The 17,632-nt window shown below is 48.2% G+C and overlaps 1 protein-coding gene across 1 annotated transcript; it reads left to right on the top strand.

The window, feature by feature from the left end:
- Positions 1-420: 420 nt before the first annotated feature.
- On the top strand, positions 421-17,026 carry LOC105685431 (collagen alpha-1(IV) chain). The gene is made up of 27 exons (XM_012399492.3): positions 421-859; positions 4,892-5,077; positions 9,228-9,272; positions 9,373-9,594; positions 9,709-9,771; positions 9,843-10,085; positions 10,145-10,306; positions 10,369-10,495; positions 10,583-10,732; positions 10,805-10,981; positions 11,068-11,232; positions 11,316-11,665; positions 11,745-11,994; positions 12,078-12,271; positions 12,364-12,573; positions 12,668-12,773; positions 12,838-13,382; positions 13,462-13,660; positions 13,747-13,946; positions 14,037-14,136; positions 14,214-14,399; positions 14,461-14,753; positions 14,829-14,916; positions 14,997-15,167; positions 15,268-15,453; positions 15,519-15,811; positions 15,894-17,026. The coding sequence occupies exons 1-27, from the start codon at positions 710-712 to the stop codon at positions 16,398-16,400; spliced, it is 5,568 nt and encodes a 1,855-aa protein (XP_012254915.2). The 5' UTR covers positions 421-709; the 3' UTR covers positions 16,401-17,026.
- Positions 17,027-17,632: the final 606 nt, after the last annotated feature.

Consider the following 17,632-nt stretch of genomic DNA (forward strand, 5'->3'; position numbering starts at 1 on the left):
CGGAAGAGGGGATCGAAACCGACGGTAGGAGGGAACTAGAGGCGATTTTCTAGCCCAATCGCACCTATATCCCTCGGCGGTCGGAGGGAAACGATCGGAAGACGAGACAAAAAAAAAAAAAGCAACGGGGCGAGCGCCGTGCGAAGAGGATATCGTTGCGGACCCCAGCGTGCCGCGCGACGTACTCTCCGGGGCCGTTCTGCGTTCGTTCGTTGGGATCGTTGGGTCCGTCCGGCGGTGAGGTTCGTCGGCACGGTGGAGGTCGAGGAAGGCGTAAGGATCGGACGGGCCGCGGGACCTCCGGAGGCTGTGGCTGAGTCCGGTACGTGGTGATCCGAGTGCGAAGCGGTAGTCAGGGACGGTAGGAGTAGCGGCACCACCGGCGTTAGCGTTGGCGTTTCGACGTTGCAGTTGGGCTATCGCGCGGCGACTTTAGTTTCTTTTTACGCGGGCGGGGTGTGTTTCTCATCTCCTGTTGCTGGTGTTGCTACGTTGGCTCCGAAGGAGAGGCGGAGACGAGGAAACGGAATCGCGGCGAATAAACGAAATACGAATAAGCTCGCCCTTTCGTAGCGAGGCGAGATGCGGTCTGCGCTTCGCTAGTCTTCTTCGACCGTAGTCTTTTACACTCCCGTTGTCGAACGTCCGCTCATCTAAGCAAGGAGTAGACCGAACCCACTGAAGAAATCAGGTGCATAAGACGGCAGCGATGACGCTGCTGCTGCTCCCTCCGCCCTCACCTGCTGCTGCCTCGATGCGATTCTCGAAAATCTGCAACACCAGGTGCTTGGGGTCGATCGTCGCGCTTTTCGTCCTCTGCCTGATCGCCGATAACCTGGTGAAACCCGCCGAGGCTGTGGTGAGTACCTCTCTCATTTTGAAACGACCGGTCAACCCTTGACCTCCGACAATCCGAACCGATCGAAACCGTTCGATTACCTGGACAGGTGCGCGACCGCCCGACATCGTCGTCCCGTTCGGAAATTACGCTACCTTCGTCACGCGCTCGCATTTTATTCGGCAACCGAATTAATCGCGACTTTTGCTCGCTTTGTTTTTTCATCATTTCTCAAACTTTACTCGATCGTCGATCGCGAGCGCAACCGATCACAGAAATCAATCGATCGATTTCCGATCGCGTTTCCTTCGCGTCTCGACGGACGCTGAATAGAGGATTACGGGGGGACGTACGTGTGCGCCTCTACCTACACCGACATCTGTTCTACACACGTGCGGTCAATGTGTCGGCGCACGTGCTCGATCCTTCTTTGGAATCTTGTGGAGGGGTTTTCAGGTTGAGCCTCGTCCCCGTGCAGGTTAAAAGGAAACAGATGCCGATCCTTTTCCTTCTCCGGCATTTCGTTCAAGGACCTTCGAATTCCTCGTACCGAACGTATACGTATAGTGTACACAGGTATCCTCGGTACGCGTCGCAGGGGACATGCGGTGCCATTCGTTTGGCGTCGTTTTCGCATTGCATCGGAAAACTTGAAATTATCGTCCGAACGTGCAACGAAAATATTCGCTGGTCAATCGGGGACGAATAGCGGAGCGCGCCCCACTTTATCGCGAGGCGACACACGCACGTAGTTTTTTCGCAATTGTGTGATAATTTCCAACGTTTTCCATTGAAGCGAATTTCACGATGGCTTATCGCCACGGATTTGCTGCGTAAGTCGAAATAATTATTTGGACGTTGAATGCGAATTCAAACGTCGGCACCCGCCCCGATCCCGAACGATGATGTAATTAAAAACGAGATCCTCGCGTACATTATCAATATCACATAATAATTAGCTCGTTGTGAAACGTCTATTTATAAATCGAGAAAAAAAAAGACGAAAAGATTACTCCAGATAAGATAAATATCTATCGGAATAGAGACAGACCGTTGACTGTTTGCTCATTTTACAAGAAATAAACTAGATAAGAAAAAATAATGGAAACCTCTACCGTTTCGAACTTGGGAAAAAAATTCATTCAATATTTATCGCGAGTTTTACTGGAGATTTCGACGCCTCGGTAGACGAGATCGCGCGATTCCGCAGGTCGTTGGAGATTCTAAACGCTCGAGCGATTGCCGCTCGCCGTTGTTGATTCGCAGATTACGTCTGGTCTGTACCGCTTACATGTTCCTTTAGCGGAAAGCCTTGAGGACAGCTGGTCGTCGAATCGGGACCTGCGGCCCACGCCGCCGATCTCCTCCATTCATAAAATCACCTCGTATTCCGAATGTAGTGGAAATTATTCGTCCCTCGTTGAAACGGGGTGTCGCAATCGCGTCCGACGTTCTCGTATGTAGGATAATCACGAATCTGTGGAATTAGGAAACGAACGCGAAATCGTAGAGGAGGAATAAAAAACGTTCGGTCCACGTGTTCCGTATCTGATGTGTGATAACCCGCGAATAATAATCAACCCGCCCCACATTCGAGGGAAAAAATCGTGCCGAATTACGCCCGCGTTTAATGAGCTCGTGAAGAATAAAAAACTTGGAATAAGATGGAGAAAAAAAAATTCCAAAGTCCGAAATAATTGAACCCGTTACCGAGTTTATCGCTTGGCTCAATTCGATAAGGGAAATCACGACGATTTCGCAGAAACTCTATACACACATGCGCGCGTGTTTGTTTTATTTTTAGCTTCGCATGACTTTGTGCGTACGGAGAGCGAAAAAAAAATCGTGAAATAAATTCGAATGAAATAGATGAAAATAGAGCGAAAAGCAAGGACGACTTTGATCGAGCGAAAAAAGCGTACGGAACCGAAGTACGATGACGATTCGATGGAAATAGAAAAAAAAAAAAAAACAGACCATGATTATTCCAACGACGAGATTGACTTCACGACGGACACGTGACCCTGACGCAATCGCTGTACGCGCGCGGTTCTTAGACGTAGATCGTCGTTTAATTAGATATTCCTCGTTTTTTTTTGGTCATCTATCGCTTATCCGTCCAAAATAATCGCGTGTTGCGTCATCCGCGAGATTATTAACCCTTCCTTTACGGAGATTATCTTTCATTCAGTGCGACCGATCGTCGAGTTTCATTGTCTGAGCACAGATATCGTACACAAGAGGTCATTAGTACATCGTTGATTTTTCTACTTATGCAATTCGTTGTTATTGCGATAATTATTATTTTCTACGCGTGACACCGCGCTAGGGTCCAAGGTTAATTTGTTGTTGGTTTTTTGTTTTTTTTTTCCCTGTTTATTTCTCCTATTTTTCTCTACATCCCCCGGCGCCTTTCGGTTGTTTTTTTTCTAGTCTAGTTCATTAACGGAAGTTGTATTTCGGCGCTATCGGCGCGAATCGTACAACGATCGAGTACGTATCTCCTTATCGGCGAGCGGGTCGCGGTCAAATAAAATGTTTATTTTATGATAGTAAACGCTATGGAGATAGCTAATTTATATATGGTGTCATTCCTGAGTCGCGGTCAAGGATTATTATAAATATTACCCTGGTTCATGTACTTCGTTGATGCAATAATCTTATACAATTATCGCAGTTGTTACCTAATCTCTCGTTGTACATTAAACAAAATGTAATGACCGCTCCTCTTCTTTGCATCGATTCTGCAAATAGATCACAAAGTTTCCGATACCAACGGTCAACGAAGCTTGGAAATCGATTCGAACGGAATACCGGATCGTTCGATGGGGAACTAGAATCGGCCTCGCCTGACAGTAATTATTAATAATGTTTCGCTCTTACGAAACCGTAACCCCGATATAAAGAATCTTCTCGGTATCGGTCTGGAGTATCAAGTGCCCCAGCGAAAGGGTTAAGAGGTCGGAGACGGCCAACGAAATATAGCGTCGTTTCGTCCCTCCAGATGCAGTTGGCGAATTCCCATGTATGATTCGAAGGCTGCGAGGACCGGCTCCCCTTTTTTTTCAGGATTTTCTCAGGAATCCTCAGGAATTAAAAATCGGTGTGGGATAATCGACTCGTTCCACACGCAAAGCTCTCGGATCTCACATGCGTACGTCCGATCGTTGAATTTAATCGAGTCGGTAATGGTCTACCGATAAAGTGAGCCTGGCGCCATACAACCATGGGATAAGGTGTCGCCCTAACAATAACCTCGTCGTCCAGATTGTATCCAGACGTTCCGCAGAAGTTTCTTCTATTCGATGTAGCCGAAGAAACGTTATACCGCATGTGGCGGCTGCGGGGGGGGGAGGGGGGGAAGGGAGCGAGAGGTCGATGATATTTATTTCTTCCTCGCTTCCCTTCGCAATTTCGTTCGGTTTATTTCATTTTTTTTATCCACTCGGCTGTTTTTTTATCCTTTCTTCCGTGCCTCGCTTCTCGGTACACGCGTACGCATTGTACAGTACAGGAAGCGTGGACTTCTGCGGGGCGTTTGAGTTATGTACAGTTTAACACAATGCAGACGGCGAAGCGTTGTTATCAAGCGTAACAAATTTCGAACGTGATTTTCTTTACGTGGAAAAATAAAAGTTCGACTCGTACCTCGTTCGCTTTATTCGCTATCCCCATACGCGTGCTCTCCCGCGAGTTGTATAACTCCGGGTAGATTACGCTCCGAGCGGCGCAATAAAATTACGGAATAAGATTAAGTACCGCTGCGCCGTTCGTCCGGTAGGATTTTATTGATGGAATTGTTCACTCGCGGGTTCAAAACCGATATATTATACGAAAGCGTGCGAGTAATACGAGAATGCAGAATAGAATTGTACCAATCGCGCGGCGGTAAACGCCCGAGACAGACGGAGGATTACGTAATCGTACGTACAAGTGCGCGCCGCAGGGACGAAAGGAAATAGATACCAGCGTTCGGTCCATCTCCTGCGGGATTCCACGTGTCCGATTGGCGTACGGTGTAATAACCGAGAGACCTTTGATTCATTGTTGCAGGTCTGTCAGGATTTGAAGAAATGCAATTGTACGGGGATAAAAGGAGATCCCGGCGTCCCAGGGATTCACGGGCTCCAGGGCCCCGAAGGACCTCCGGGGGACGAAGGACCGCTGGGTGATATCGGACCACGTGGAGAGAAGGGAGCCGGTGGAGAAGAAGGAGGTACCGGTGAAAAGGGATACCGGGTAACTATGACTTCGAAATTTTGCCCTAAAACGAACGTCGGTCCGAAGCCACTATCCGAAAGCTCAACACGTGGTAAAACGGAGTCAGTTTTCAAAAGCGAATCTCCCGTGATGCTCGGTGAATTTCTTTTGCAGAAAATCGCGTAATTCTTGCAGGCTAAACATACAAACGAAGCGCGAGGTGACGTCAACTCTAAAAACACCATCCCTTCACGCCTGCACGTTGCATTGACGAGGCGGTTAAAAGTTCACACATGACGCGTGTGTGCGGTCATACGCATGTAATAATTTCGCTTTTTTTCCCTTCCTCGCGATTCGCGAGGCCTTTAATTGTAACAACGTTCGTATTATTACCCGATTGCGTCACGGTTTTTAACGACGATACCGCGGAGCTCGAGTATTCTTCCACCTCCACGTTCGGTTGAAAATGTCATCCCGATGGCTGCGCGGCAGGGAAGAGGGTTAATTTTTATACATTCAACATCTGCGGAGTCTATATAAAGAGCTGATAAATAAAAGCAGCCGGATTGCCGCGGCCTTGAATGTTTCGTGCATAAAATGTCGTCTGGCATAAAGAAGATGCGTTGAAGTAGTTCGATTAACAGATTGCAGAAAACGATAAATTCTATTGGATAATTTATGAAATTACGTCAGGGGCGACATTCTCTTACTCAACTAACCACGTTACGCGGGGTATCGCCGAAGAATCGCATCTGTGCGAGAACGCGGCGTCTCGACGTTATACGGTTGATACGGGGTCGCGGTTTACGAAGGCTCTTCAATTACCGTAGGAGTAAAAGACTGCGTCGCACACCGCCGTGGCACAATTATGCCAGTTTTTGGGGTTAATCATTTTGCAGTAGGCGTTGCATCGCGGCATTTCATAAATACAATTGATTTTAACAACTTCCACGCTACGCGGCCCCGTTCGGCCAACATCAAATCTGACATTGATCTTTGCTTCGACGATCGAGAGCACTCGATATCTTCGGATAATGAGGTCTGCGACGAGCGCTGCGGTTCCTGAAAAATCGCGGAACAATGATACCGTCGAATTTTTTCGCGCATTTCATTTGCAATTGCAACGTCACGCGAAACTTCCTCCGGGACGCCGACGACGATGATGCGTCGAAGGGTACAAAGTTCTCGCAGCGGTCTAAGGGACCATTGGTACGGTATTTTTATTCCTGTATCAGCTGTTCGCATCCTGTTCCTCGGACGCACACTTTTCAATGGTCATCGTCATCGCGCCGTCGTCCCACGCGTTTCGTCCGTAACGATATTATATTAATTTTGCGCTATTTTATAACAGTCGGGACCGTCAAGTTTGTTAACTGAAATCGAGTGCGTCAATGTAACTCGAAATAAAATCATTCACATTTGATACGAATATTCGCGAATGAGGACGCGCGTCGTTTCTTTCCTCCGTTGTTGTTTTTTTTTTCTGCTTTTTATTTACTCGGTTTTCGTTCTCTCGATATTCCGTCCGCGTGATTTAATCAGCGATCGCGTGGGCTTCGAACCAACGATATCTGAGCGAGCGAGCGCGATGGCGTTTCCCGAGAATTGTTATTCAGGGGTATGGTACGGAGATGAATAAGTGGGACGCCGGTGCAGGCCACGCGCCCCTAGTTTCCTCGATAACGTACTTCCCATTGACAACTTGCTCACGCCGTGCATCGCATGCACATGTACAGTGCAGACAGGATGTGAAATGTATGTCTGACTATCTTCTGTTGTATCTCACTACGTACCAGATACCAAGAGTATGAAAACAGGGGAGCCTGTTGTACGGGCGTAGCGATCGACTGACGAGAAACCCATTCATAGGAAATCAAATTAACCGATCGCCACCTCTTTGAGGACTTTGAGGACGAGTAATGACCGAAACGTTGTCGGATATTCCATTTCCTCTCCTTCGGGCCACTTTCTGCGGACCTCCTGGAATCTGGAACAAAAGATTGAACGAGGATTCCTCGATCCGAATATCATATTCGACGCCATTGTAAGGATTTCTCGAGATAAAACTCCTCTCGTGGTCAACGTCTCGGTTTCGCTGTAACACAAGTTCCAGGGTCTATCGCGAAGTAAAGCTCGTGCAGAAATTCAAACGCTATAGTAGTTGGTTGAATTCTGCTGACGCTATTATTCCCGTTACAAAAATGATATACGACACACGATTATCCCCGTGCGAGTGTAGGTACATAGGTACCTCCGACGACACAGGGTATATAAGATTTCCCTTATGGAAGTTTTTTTATCATCACTTGCAGGATCTATCGCTCCCCAGAGGTCAAAAATGAAACGAGGCGCCGCAGCAAATTTTACCTTTCTTCGTTGAAGTAAAAATAAAAAAAATAAATAAAGTAAAAAACAGTCATCGACTCGAAATCCTCGTCCTTTGAAGAAACTTCTGCACCGGCTGAACCTCGTGGGAAGGTTTATATACACGGAGGAGTTAATTTTTTTGCCAGAATATCCCGAAGCCCGAGCGGGTCTCTTCGTGGAATTTAAATATACAGGGTGATTCGAAGTCTCCCACCGTAGTGAGAATGAACTGAGAATATAAAAATAAATACAAACGCGAAACTGGAAAACCGAGATGTTGTTTCCTTCGCCTTAGAAATTTGAGCCCGGATGTTACAAAGGCGGTGTCGAAATTCACTATTATTACTACCGTTTTCTTTCCTCTCTTTTGTGGACACGGCAAATTTTTGACCTAGGCAAAGTCCTCGTTGAAAATTGAATAATGGCGCAGTCGCGATTCTCCATAACATTGGAACGAAAGAGAGGGACATTGAAAGGCAATCGGGCAGACAGTAGAAACTCGGAGTAAGGGATATACCTAAAATTGTCGATATACCGGCGTTCGAATGAGTGCTAAAAAAATACACCGCGAATGAGTTCATCTCGGGGGCAACGACACAACCGACGAGTCGCGAGATTTATTTTTTAACAAACTTTCTCTCCATTTAGGGAGCGATTTAAACTCACCTACGTCAATCTAAATATTTTACTTCCAGAAATAAACCGAGACATCGTCACGGACTCGGTGATTTTCGATTCTTGTTAACGCTGCAGAAATTTCAACTAGAGTACCAATTTTTCCTACTAAAAATCCATCGGTCACTCGAGCAAATAGACATTCGAGGTAGACACCCCGCGCACACGTCTAGTGCTCCGTAGACCTGTGGGAAGACAAATCTCCCTGGGATTGTTTATTCAAGCCTGCTTTCCTTTTCATCCACCGGTTCCCGCTCTCTCCTCGATACTTCGACAGCCATTAAAACAAGTTATACCCCTAGCTGACACGTGCTGAGCATCGAACCACGAGTAAACCGACACGGCAAACTTCTTAAGATGAAACTGCAGAAAAGGGGAGGAAACGCGAGACCGACGGGATCCACACGTTGTTCGAATATACACTCGTCTTCTCTTACCGCGATAATTTCATGGCGAATCTGTCGCCAAATGTGAAATGAAAAGCACCCTCGTGATTTTCCAATTCGAGTCGAAGGTTTTGTGCATATTTGAGGATCGATGGCTGGATGCCCCAGATGATTCGGGTCGGCCGAGCCAGCCATATAAGAATGGCAAAAAGACGAGTGCGAAGCACAAGAAATAAAAAGTAAAGAAAATAATGGTCGAACACGTAACGCGTATAGGCTGCAGTCGGACGACGTGCTCCGTCTGGGAATATGAATTTCTTTCTTTTTTTACGATCTTTTGCGGCATCGTCAACAATAATTTCGCACAACCGGTTTTTCAATGTCCAGCTGCACTCTGTTGTAACCCGTGGCATCTCCCGTGTTTTCGGGGGCCCCCCAAGAGGCGATCGCGGACCATGCAACTCGTTTCATTTACGTAATTAATCTTGGAACATCGCCCCGCAGGGATGTACCCCGATTCACAGTTATTGCACCGTCCGACAAAAAAAAATAAATAAATAAACGTGAGACTTCCGTGATTTTTAACCGCGGTAAACGATGAAAAACGAACGATCAGGGAAGAACCGCGAATCGATTGACGTCGCTTCTTTTAATTTCTTTTTTTTTAATGAGCCGCTCTCATTATTATCCCAATCACCGAGGATGATGACCTGTGAAGCATAATTTCTGTGAACACTTGTCTAATCTCCATGCCTGTTTAGGGTGACGACGGAATCCCCGGATTCGCAGGGTCTCCAGGAATATCGGTAAGTGCGTAGATCCGGGAGATCGATGATCCTGAGTTGTCGATCGAAGCCTATCCCGATTCGCATTCGTAATAATACCAAATCGCGATCCACTCGACAGGGACGACCCGGTGCTCCAGGTGTGAGAGGTCCAGACGGGCTCGACGGATGCAACGGAACCGATGGAAGAGCCGGATCTCCGGGAATGCCGGGTACGAGGGGCGGTCGAGGTCCCGTAGGTCTCGACGGCGAGCAAGGATTCCCCGGAGAACCCGGCGAGGGTGGGATAAATTCCCTCGGTACGAAGGGATCCCAAGGTGACGCTGGAATCGACGGACTTCCGGTGCGTGTCACGCTGCGGATAATAACAAAACTTGAACCATTTACTCGTCAAATTATTCTTTCGCATCTCATGAACACGTGAAAACTTATATACGTATATTTTTGTGCGCCGCAGGGTTCCCCGGGATTCAAGGGAATTAGGGGCCCTCCAGGATATCCAGGAGGAACAGGCGACAGCGTGAGTTTAAATCGGAAGAAGCGACCCTTCGTGTCTCGATCACTTTCCTAATTTTTGAATCACCTGTTCAGGGATATCCGGGATCCTATGGGCTTCCGGGATTCCAGGGTGAGCCCGGAGAGTCCACGTACGGGATCAAGGGTCCCCCGGGAGAGCGGGGGGATGTTGGAGAACCCGGTCAACCGGGAGAGAACCCGCGTTTACGTAAACCGTATCCGGGCACTTTGGCGAAAGGTAAACGGGGACCTTGGGGACCCCCTGGAGATTACGGAGAACGCGGTCGCAAAGGAGAGATGGGTTCGCGTGGTGCTACGGTGAGTTTGTCCAAATTCAGCCGGGCGAATTTTGCACAAATCGACGATGACATTTTCAGGGTCGTCCTGGATTCGCAGGAATAAAAGGATGGAAAGGCGATCGAGGTGTCGAGGGACCCAGAGGAAAACAGGGAGTCATAGGACCGGCGGGGCCTGTTGGCGAAAAAGGAGACAAGGGTGCCCCCGGATACGAGGGTACACCCGGAGTTGATGGATTCAAAGTAGGTGGAAGAGTAAAACAATTAAAATAGTCGTTCGCATTAATTCCTACCTTATCCTTCAGGGTGCACGAGGAGAGCCCGGAAACCTCGGTTATCCGGGACGACAAGGAGCGGCTGGACCGCCCGGTCTCTACATCCCGGAACTCGACGAAATCATTCAAGGAAGTATCGGAATTCAAGGAGAAGTCGGTAAGTCCCATCTCCCTCTACGATTACTTACTTTTTTAGTTATGCCTCAAAATCCGAACTTCAGCTGAAAGAAAAAAAATCTTACAGGTCCCGTTGGCGCGCAAGGATCCCCAGGGATTCCTGGTCGCCCTGGATACGTCGGTTACATCGGGCCTCCAGGTCCACCGGGTCCACCGGGAGCACCTGGCGTTCCCGGTCCCAAGGGTTCATCGGTTAAAGGAGAACAGGGCGATGACGGTACATTCCTTTCTCTTCTTATCTTTTCATAGGAAACCGCGAATGATTTTTATTTTTTTTTTCGCGATTCAGGAGCAACCGGTGCAAGAGGTCTTCAAGGACCGAACGGATTGCCAGGACCCCAGGGAGAAATGGGACCGAAGGGTTTCCCAGGTTTGACGATCGTTGGCCCTCCTGGACTAGACGGAGCGCCGGGTCAAGACGGTTATTTCGGGCTACCGGGAGAACGCGGAGAACCTGGATTTCAGGGTAACGGAATACAATTCTCTTCTCAATTTGAATTGCAGTCGAGTGACGACAGTTTTTATAATCGTTCGATATCGCCCCGAAAACAGGAGAGAAAGGATTCCCCGGCAGAGGTGTCCCCATAAGAGGTCCACCGGGAGAACAAGGACTCCCCGGTGCTCCCGGTCGCGCTGGTCCAGACGGACGACCCGGAGTTCCGGGTAGGCCGGGAGCGAAAGGACATCGAGGAGACGACTGCGGCTACTGTACGCCAGGTAAGATATCGATCCTTTACCGAAAATAATTTCGCCCGGATTACAAGGGACCGCAGAAATGTGTAATTTTTCGTAACTCTCAGGACTCGACGGTCAGAAGGGAGAGCGAGGAGACGACGGTGTGAGCGGGTATCCGGGACCAACGGGATTCGTCGGCAGACCTGGTCCCAGAGGTTTCAAGGGAGCTAAGGGACGAGATGGTCCCATCGGACCGAAAGGGTTGCGCGGTACCGAAGGGCGGTCCGGAATCGCCGGTGTCCAGGGTCCCAAAGGAGAAGCCGGCAGCGTAGTCTGGCCACCGATGAGCGATTTGATAGTGGAGGACGGAGACAAGGGATTGAAAGGATTCCCCGGAGACGAGGGCCCACGCGGGCAGGTTGGCTACGTCGGTGCTCCAGGTGACAACGGACCGGACGGACTGAAAGGCGCGAAGGTAAGAGGCGTCAGATTTTTATCCCGTGAGGAATCGACCGAATCCGAATGATTACCGAACGGGGCTGTGACCTGTTCAGGGTGATTACGGTATACCTGGATTTGCTGGACGCGACGGTCTGAACGGATGGAACGGAGGGCCGGGAGAACGAGGAGACGACGCGGAATTCACGAAAGAAGAACTGATCGGGGATGCGGGAATTCCAGGCAGTCCTGGCTTCCCTGGAGATGTGGGAGACACGGGGGCTAAAGGAGAGCCGGGAGAGTCCGCTGAGTACAACATCAACTTGAAAGGGGAGCCCGGCTTCAAGGGAGAGCGTGGAGACGTTGGTTGGTGGCGCGAACGATTTCTACAAAAATACAACGCTACTAAAATTAAAATCCCAATATCTTCACCCGAAATAATCCTACAGGTGCGCCGGGATTCAAGGGCTTCAGAGGAATTACCGGGGACGAAGGATACCGCGGGTTACCCGGAGCGCAAGGACTGCCTGGTATTTCCCTACAGGGTGCACCGGGTATGAAGGGATATCCGGGTATGCCCGGTGACCAAGGACGAAGAGGACAACCTGGAGCACCCGGACGTCCGGGACCCACCGGTTTCCCCGTAAGTGAAATTCAAAGACCGAGATCCCCGACGATTTGAGCACCCGTGTTTCGGGGTGGTTTTTCGTTATTCGTCACAACTCGTAATCGCAGGGTCCCAGAGCGCAAAAGGGAGATCGCGGAGAACCCGGTTCGGTGTTCGACTACATCGGGGACATAGGAGAAAGGGGTCCACCGGGGCAAAAAGGAGATTGGGGAGAGCCTGGTTTGGAGGGTCGACCTGGAAGATCTGGCGATGCGGGACTCAAGGGATACAAGGGAGAAAAGGGTGCCCCTGGATGGGAGGGACGTCAAGGACTTCGGGTGAGTTTCGTGCGGCGTGACATCGGCGAGCGGGGGTGAATAGGAAAATAAAAAAAACCATCGACTCGAACAACCGCGATTGATTTGCTCACAGGGATCGAAAGGTCAAACCGGTGACAGAATTCAAGGATATCGCGGTGAGCCCGGAGCACCTGGTCTCTCCGGATACAGAGGATGGTTCGGAAATAAAGGAGTCCCAGGTAATGAAGTAACCGTGAATTTCACTATGGAATCTCGATAACATTTGGCTGATATGAAAAACAGGACCCAACGGATTATCTGGCTTCGAGGGGATGAAGGGGCTTAAGGGAGAGATCGGGTTCCCTGGTTCCTACGGAGAGGACGGTGATGCGGGACCTCCAGGTTTCACGGGTAGGCCCGGAATCAAAGGGGCGGTTGGTTTCCCCGGCGAAGATGGAGACGCAGGAGATTTCGGCAGACCGGGACAGCCCGGAGCGCACGGACGACCCGGAATGCCAGGATTATCGGGACTGAAGGGAGAACGAGGAGACGTCGGTGTCGCAGGATCGCAGGGACCTCGGGGTCCCGACGGTCCGAAAGGAACTTGGGGAGAACTCGGACAACCGGGACTCGACGGAGAACCGGGAGAACCATCCTTCAGCGGACCCCAGGGAGACATGGGAGAAAACGCCCCTCAGGGAGCGATCGGGCCCCCGGGACTCCTTGGAGTCGATGGACGTCCAGGACTTCCCGGAGAACCCGGAGTTCCGTTCAATGGATTCAACGGTATGGACGGACCGGACGGTGAACCTGGTTGGGACGGTCGACCTGGAGTAGATGGAATCAAGGTGAGATCGAGGAAAACTTGGACGTGACCCCTTGATCATTTTAGTTTTCACATCAAGTTTCTTCTGATCATTCCTTCAGGGTGACATGGGAGATATGGGCCCAGATGGTTTCAAGGGACGGAGAGGTGACACGGGCATTGACGGCAGAACAGGAATTCCTGGAACCTACGGTCTGCCTGGATTGAAAGGAAAGAGAGGCTTGACCGGACTTGCCGGTCCGACCGGACGAAAAGGACAGCGAGGTCCCATGGGAGAACCGGGAGAGATCGGTCGCCCGGGTGAGTGCCTTGACCAGGAATATTCCTAGGTACCCAAAAATATAATGCAAGATTAATCAGATGAAATGAATATCGATTCATTGTAGGCCTGCCCGGAGATCGGGGTCCAAGAGGGTTGGAAGGATATCCCGGACCGAGAGGGGAGAAGGGTATAACGGGAGAGCCTGGGTTTGCTTCGTTCGTCGTAGCTGACGTCGGTGACGCCGGAAACCCGGGAATGAACGGAGCACACGGTCGTAAAGGAGAACGGGGAGATCAAGGATTATACGGAGCACCGGGACACAAAGTAACAATAATGAAATAAATACTCGCGGAAAAAAAAATTGGAAACCTAAGATGACGTCAATTCACAAGGCTCTCATCGATATTTTAACAGGGAAAGCAGGGAGACGTCGGACCGCAAGGATTGGAAGGTTTCGAAGGATTCCAAGGACTCAAGGGAATCTCGGGAGAGCAAGGACCTCCGGGACCGAGGGGTGAGGCTCTTGACTGTTGATGTACCGAGTAGAATGATATCGGAAATGTTCACTCGTTGGTAAAATATTACTCGTAGGTCTACCTGGGCAGTCGCCTGAACGCGGTGACGAAGGGAGATCAGGGGTCCACGGCAGAGCAGGTCGTCCAGGTCGTCTTGGGCAGAAAGGAGCCCCCGGAGAATACGGGCGGAATGGATTGGACGGACCCGATGGACTACCGGGACCTACGATAATAGGACTCAAGGGAGAGCAAGGAGACCAAGGTTTGTACCAAAATTCTACCTTAAATTAACGGAAATTTACATCGTTTGACTTCGCTTACAGGATTCTCTGGACGACAGGGCGCTGTAGGAGTCGTTGGTAAACCTGGATTTGACGGTTTCGTCGGAGAAAAAGGATTGAAAGGTTTCCGGGGCGAACCCGGATTCTCCATAACGAGTCCCAAAGGTCAAGTAGGAGAACGAGGTTTTACTGGAGTGAACGGTCGACCGGGTCTCAAGGGCGACAGAGGAGAACCCGGCCGATTTGGATTGGAAGGACTCCGGGGAATCAAGGGAGAGCGTGGAGATCAAGGAGAAGAAGGATTTTCCGGGCCTCCGGGAAGACCGGGTCGACAGGTACCCCCTATGATCTAACGGGTGAGCAAAAGAGGAAGAAATACTAAATTATTGCGAATCGCAATTTTTGTTCAGGGAGAAAAGGGAGACCGTGGACGTTACTTGTTTGGTCAACGCGTCTGGCCCGGAGCTCGAGGTGAACCAGGAGCGCCAGGATTACCAGGTAAAATCTTGAAGAGATTCGAAATATACCACGTTCGTAAGGGAACGGATATTCATGGGATTGGATTAAAAAAATTACAGGATTGACCGGGATACGTGGACCGATAGGAGAACCTGGGGAATTCGGCCGTCCAGGGCCCCCCGGAGAACAAGGTGATCGAGGTCTCCCCGGTATCACAGGGATCAGAGGACAACAAGGACCCGTTGGAAACCAAGGACGCCCTGGTCCAGATGGTCAGCCGGGATATCCTGGTGGGTATAGAAACGCGTGAAATATTCGAAGCGAAGCGGTGATACCGGATCCTTCCACGCATTGCTAACTCATTGCAACTGAAACGAATTATGATCGAAGGTCGTCCGGGAGAACGCGGTGACGCAGCACCCGCACCTCCAGGTCCTAGGAGCAGAGGATTCTACTTCACACGGCATTCTCAATCAGAGCTGATCCCGGTATGTCCCAAAGATACCGTGAAGCTGTGGGACGGATACTCGCTACTCCACATAATGAGCAACGGGAACCCCCACGTACAGGATCTGGGTGAGTGATTGATTGTAGATTCTACGGGAAACTCAACAGTTTCGAGTACATGGGAAAATATTCAGGTGCTGCTGGAAGCTGCATGAAAAAGTTCTCGACTCAACCGTACCTTTTCTGTAACTTGAACAACGTTTGCGACTACGCGACTCGTAACGACTACAGTTACTGGTTGAGTACAACGGAAAATATGCCGATGACGATGACACCGATCCCAGCCCCGGATGTCGGCAGATACATATCTAGGTGCTCGGTGTGCGAGGCACCAACGAGAATGATCGCAGTTCACAGTCAGTCGATGTCGATTCCAAGTTGTCCGGGTGGATGGGAAGAGTTGTGGATCGGTTACAGTTTCCTCATGGTAAAAATCGATTTTCCCATATCAATGTCGAATTAATCACGAATTCATCAAAGCTTAACGATTCTAAAATTTTTTCAATCAGCACACCGACGCTGGTGCAGCAGGTGGTGGTCAATCTTTGGTATCGCCCGGATCATGTCTGGAAGATTTCCGTTCTCGACCATTCATTGAATGCCACAGCATAGGTAGATGCAACTATTTCACGACCGCATACTCCTACTGGTTAGCGACGATCGAGCAGCGTGAAATGTTCAGAAAACCGAAACCTGAGACGCTGAAACAAGATGTAACATCACGCATAAGCAGATGTGCAGTTTGCTTACGCAGAGAAGTCCACGAAGAGTCAAGACCTACCAGATTACCAAATTACAGGGCTAGAGTACCTCCTGCGGTAGACCGTAGTAACAATGGTTTTTCGGTAGTACCGGTCAATCCGCAAGCTTTCAGGCAAAAAGACGCCCATGTAAAAACAAGAGGTGGGTTCGCCAGGTCACGCGGAGGTCAAACAAGGGGCGGTCGTCGTAGGCCCTACCATTTCAATCAGCACAGAGGGGCACGCAAATTCCGTCGCCAGCCACAGGCAAAATAGAAAACCATCGAAATTAAAAGAGTAACTAAATAGATTAAATGGATAAAAATTGAATAACAAAAAAAAAATAATTAAAATAAACGAACAAACATTGTATATGAAAGAAATACTTGTAAGAAAGAAATATTAATAAACAATAAAACACGACGTAAGCTTTGAGTATGTAAAATAATAGTTATTAAAAGTAAAAAAAAAAAAAAAAAAATTCCGTTGATCGATAAATTTAAATTCTATATAATATATATTTTCATTTTCTGTTCTGAATAACTATAGTCGTCGATCTACTGATGAAGTGGAGTGGCGATCGATTCAACACGTACTAAAACACTTATTCACTCACTTATTCACTTGACTCTTCAGTGTTGTACGATAAATGGGTAACAACGTGACGATATTGTGCCATAAATGGTGTTGTAGACTCTGCAACAAATACTATACCTGTAATAACGACTGCCAAATATATATTCAAGTTTCAAGTGCCTGCGAAATGTCGATTACTAAATTAATATGTAATATGATATAATGTAATATGATAATATAATAATATAATATATAATATGATAACGTTGTTATAATGTAACTTCAAATATACAATAAAGATATTTTATATTATTAGCTATGCTAGATATTGAGGTTTCACATTATATACATAACTATAACAAGAGAAATTTTGATACAATTTTATTTGCCCTCGTTTAATTCGTGTCGTGTCTAAAAATATATCCAATTATTATTATTATTATTATTTTCTTTCATCATTTTCATCTGCCTCATTGCTCTTCTTTTTCGCACCTTACTTATTCCTTCGCTACTATAGGTATGTATGTATGTACTGTGTATTTTTATAATTCTGAAAAGAGGAAGAAAAAAACCTGTTCACTACTAATATCATCTCTTGTTTCTTACATTAATATTATTACTTTTTTTCCTTTCTGTCCTCATAAATAGATAATTGAATCTTTTTGTTTCGACTACGATAAAAATATACTTTGGATGCAGGGAATAGATTAAAGATTGAATATTCAAAATTGGAGGTACTGTATTATACCTAATTATATTTTATACCAATCTCATCGCATTCTTATATAATCGTGGAAAAATAAACGCGACATAATATACAAATGCTCCAGCGACTACCGCCCACAAATATTTACCCCCGATTCACTTATATGAACGAATTCCAAAGATCGATTCGATATATACCTTTTTTCAATTTCTTATCGTTTTCTCCT

The sequence above is a fragment of the Athalia rosae genome, chromosome 3 (assembly GCF_917208135.1).
Source record: "Athalia rosae chromosome 3, iyAthRosa1.1, whole genome shotgun sequence".
In the NCBI taxonomy this organism is placed as follows: Eukaryota; Metazoa; Arthropoda; class Insecta; order Hymenoptera; family Athaliidae; genus Athalia; species Athalia rosae.

Coding starts and splice junctions, on each gene's coding strand:
- LOC105685431 (XM_012399492.3), top strand. CDS start 710: ATGACGCTGCTGCTGCTCCCTCCGCCCTCACCTGCTGCTGCCTCGATG. Junction 11,666..11,744: donor ACGGACTGAAAGGCGCGAAG/GTAAGAGGCGTC, acceptor TGACCTGTTCAG/GGTGATTACGGTATACCTGG. Junction 14,400..14,460: donor GGGAGAGCAAGGAGACCAAG/GTTTGTACCAAA, acceptor CTTCGCTTACAG/GATTCTCTGGACGACAGGGC.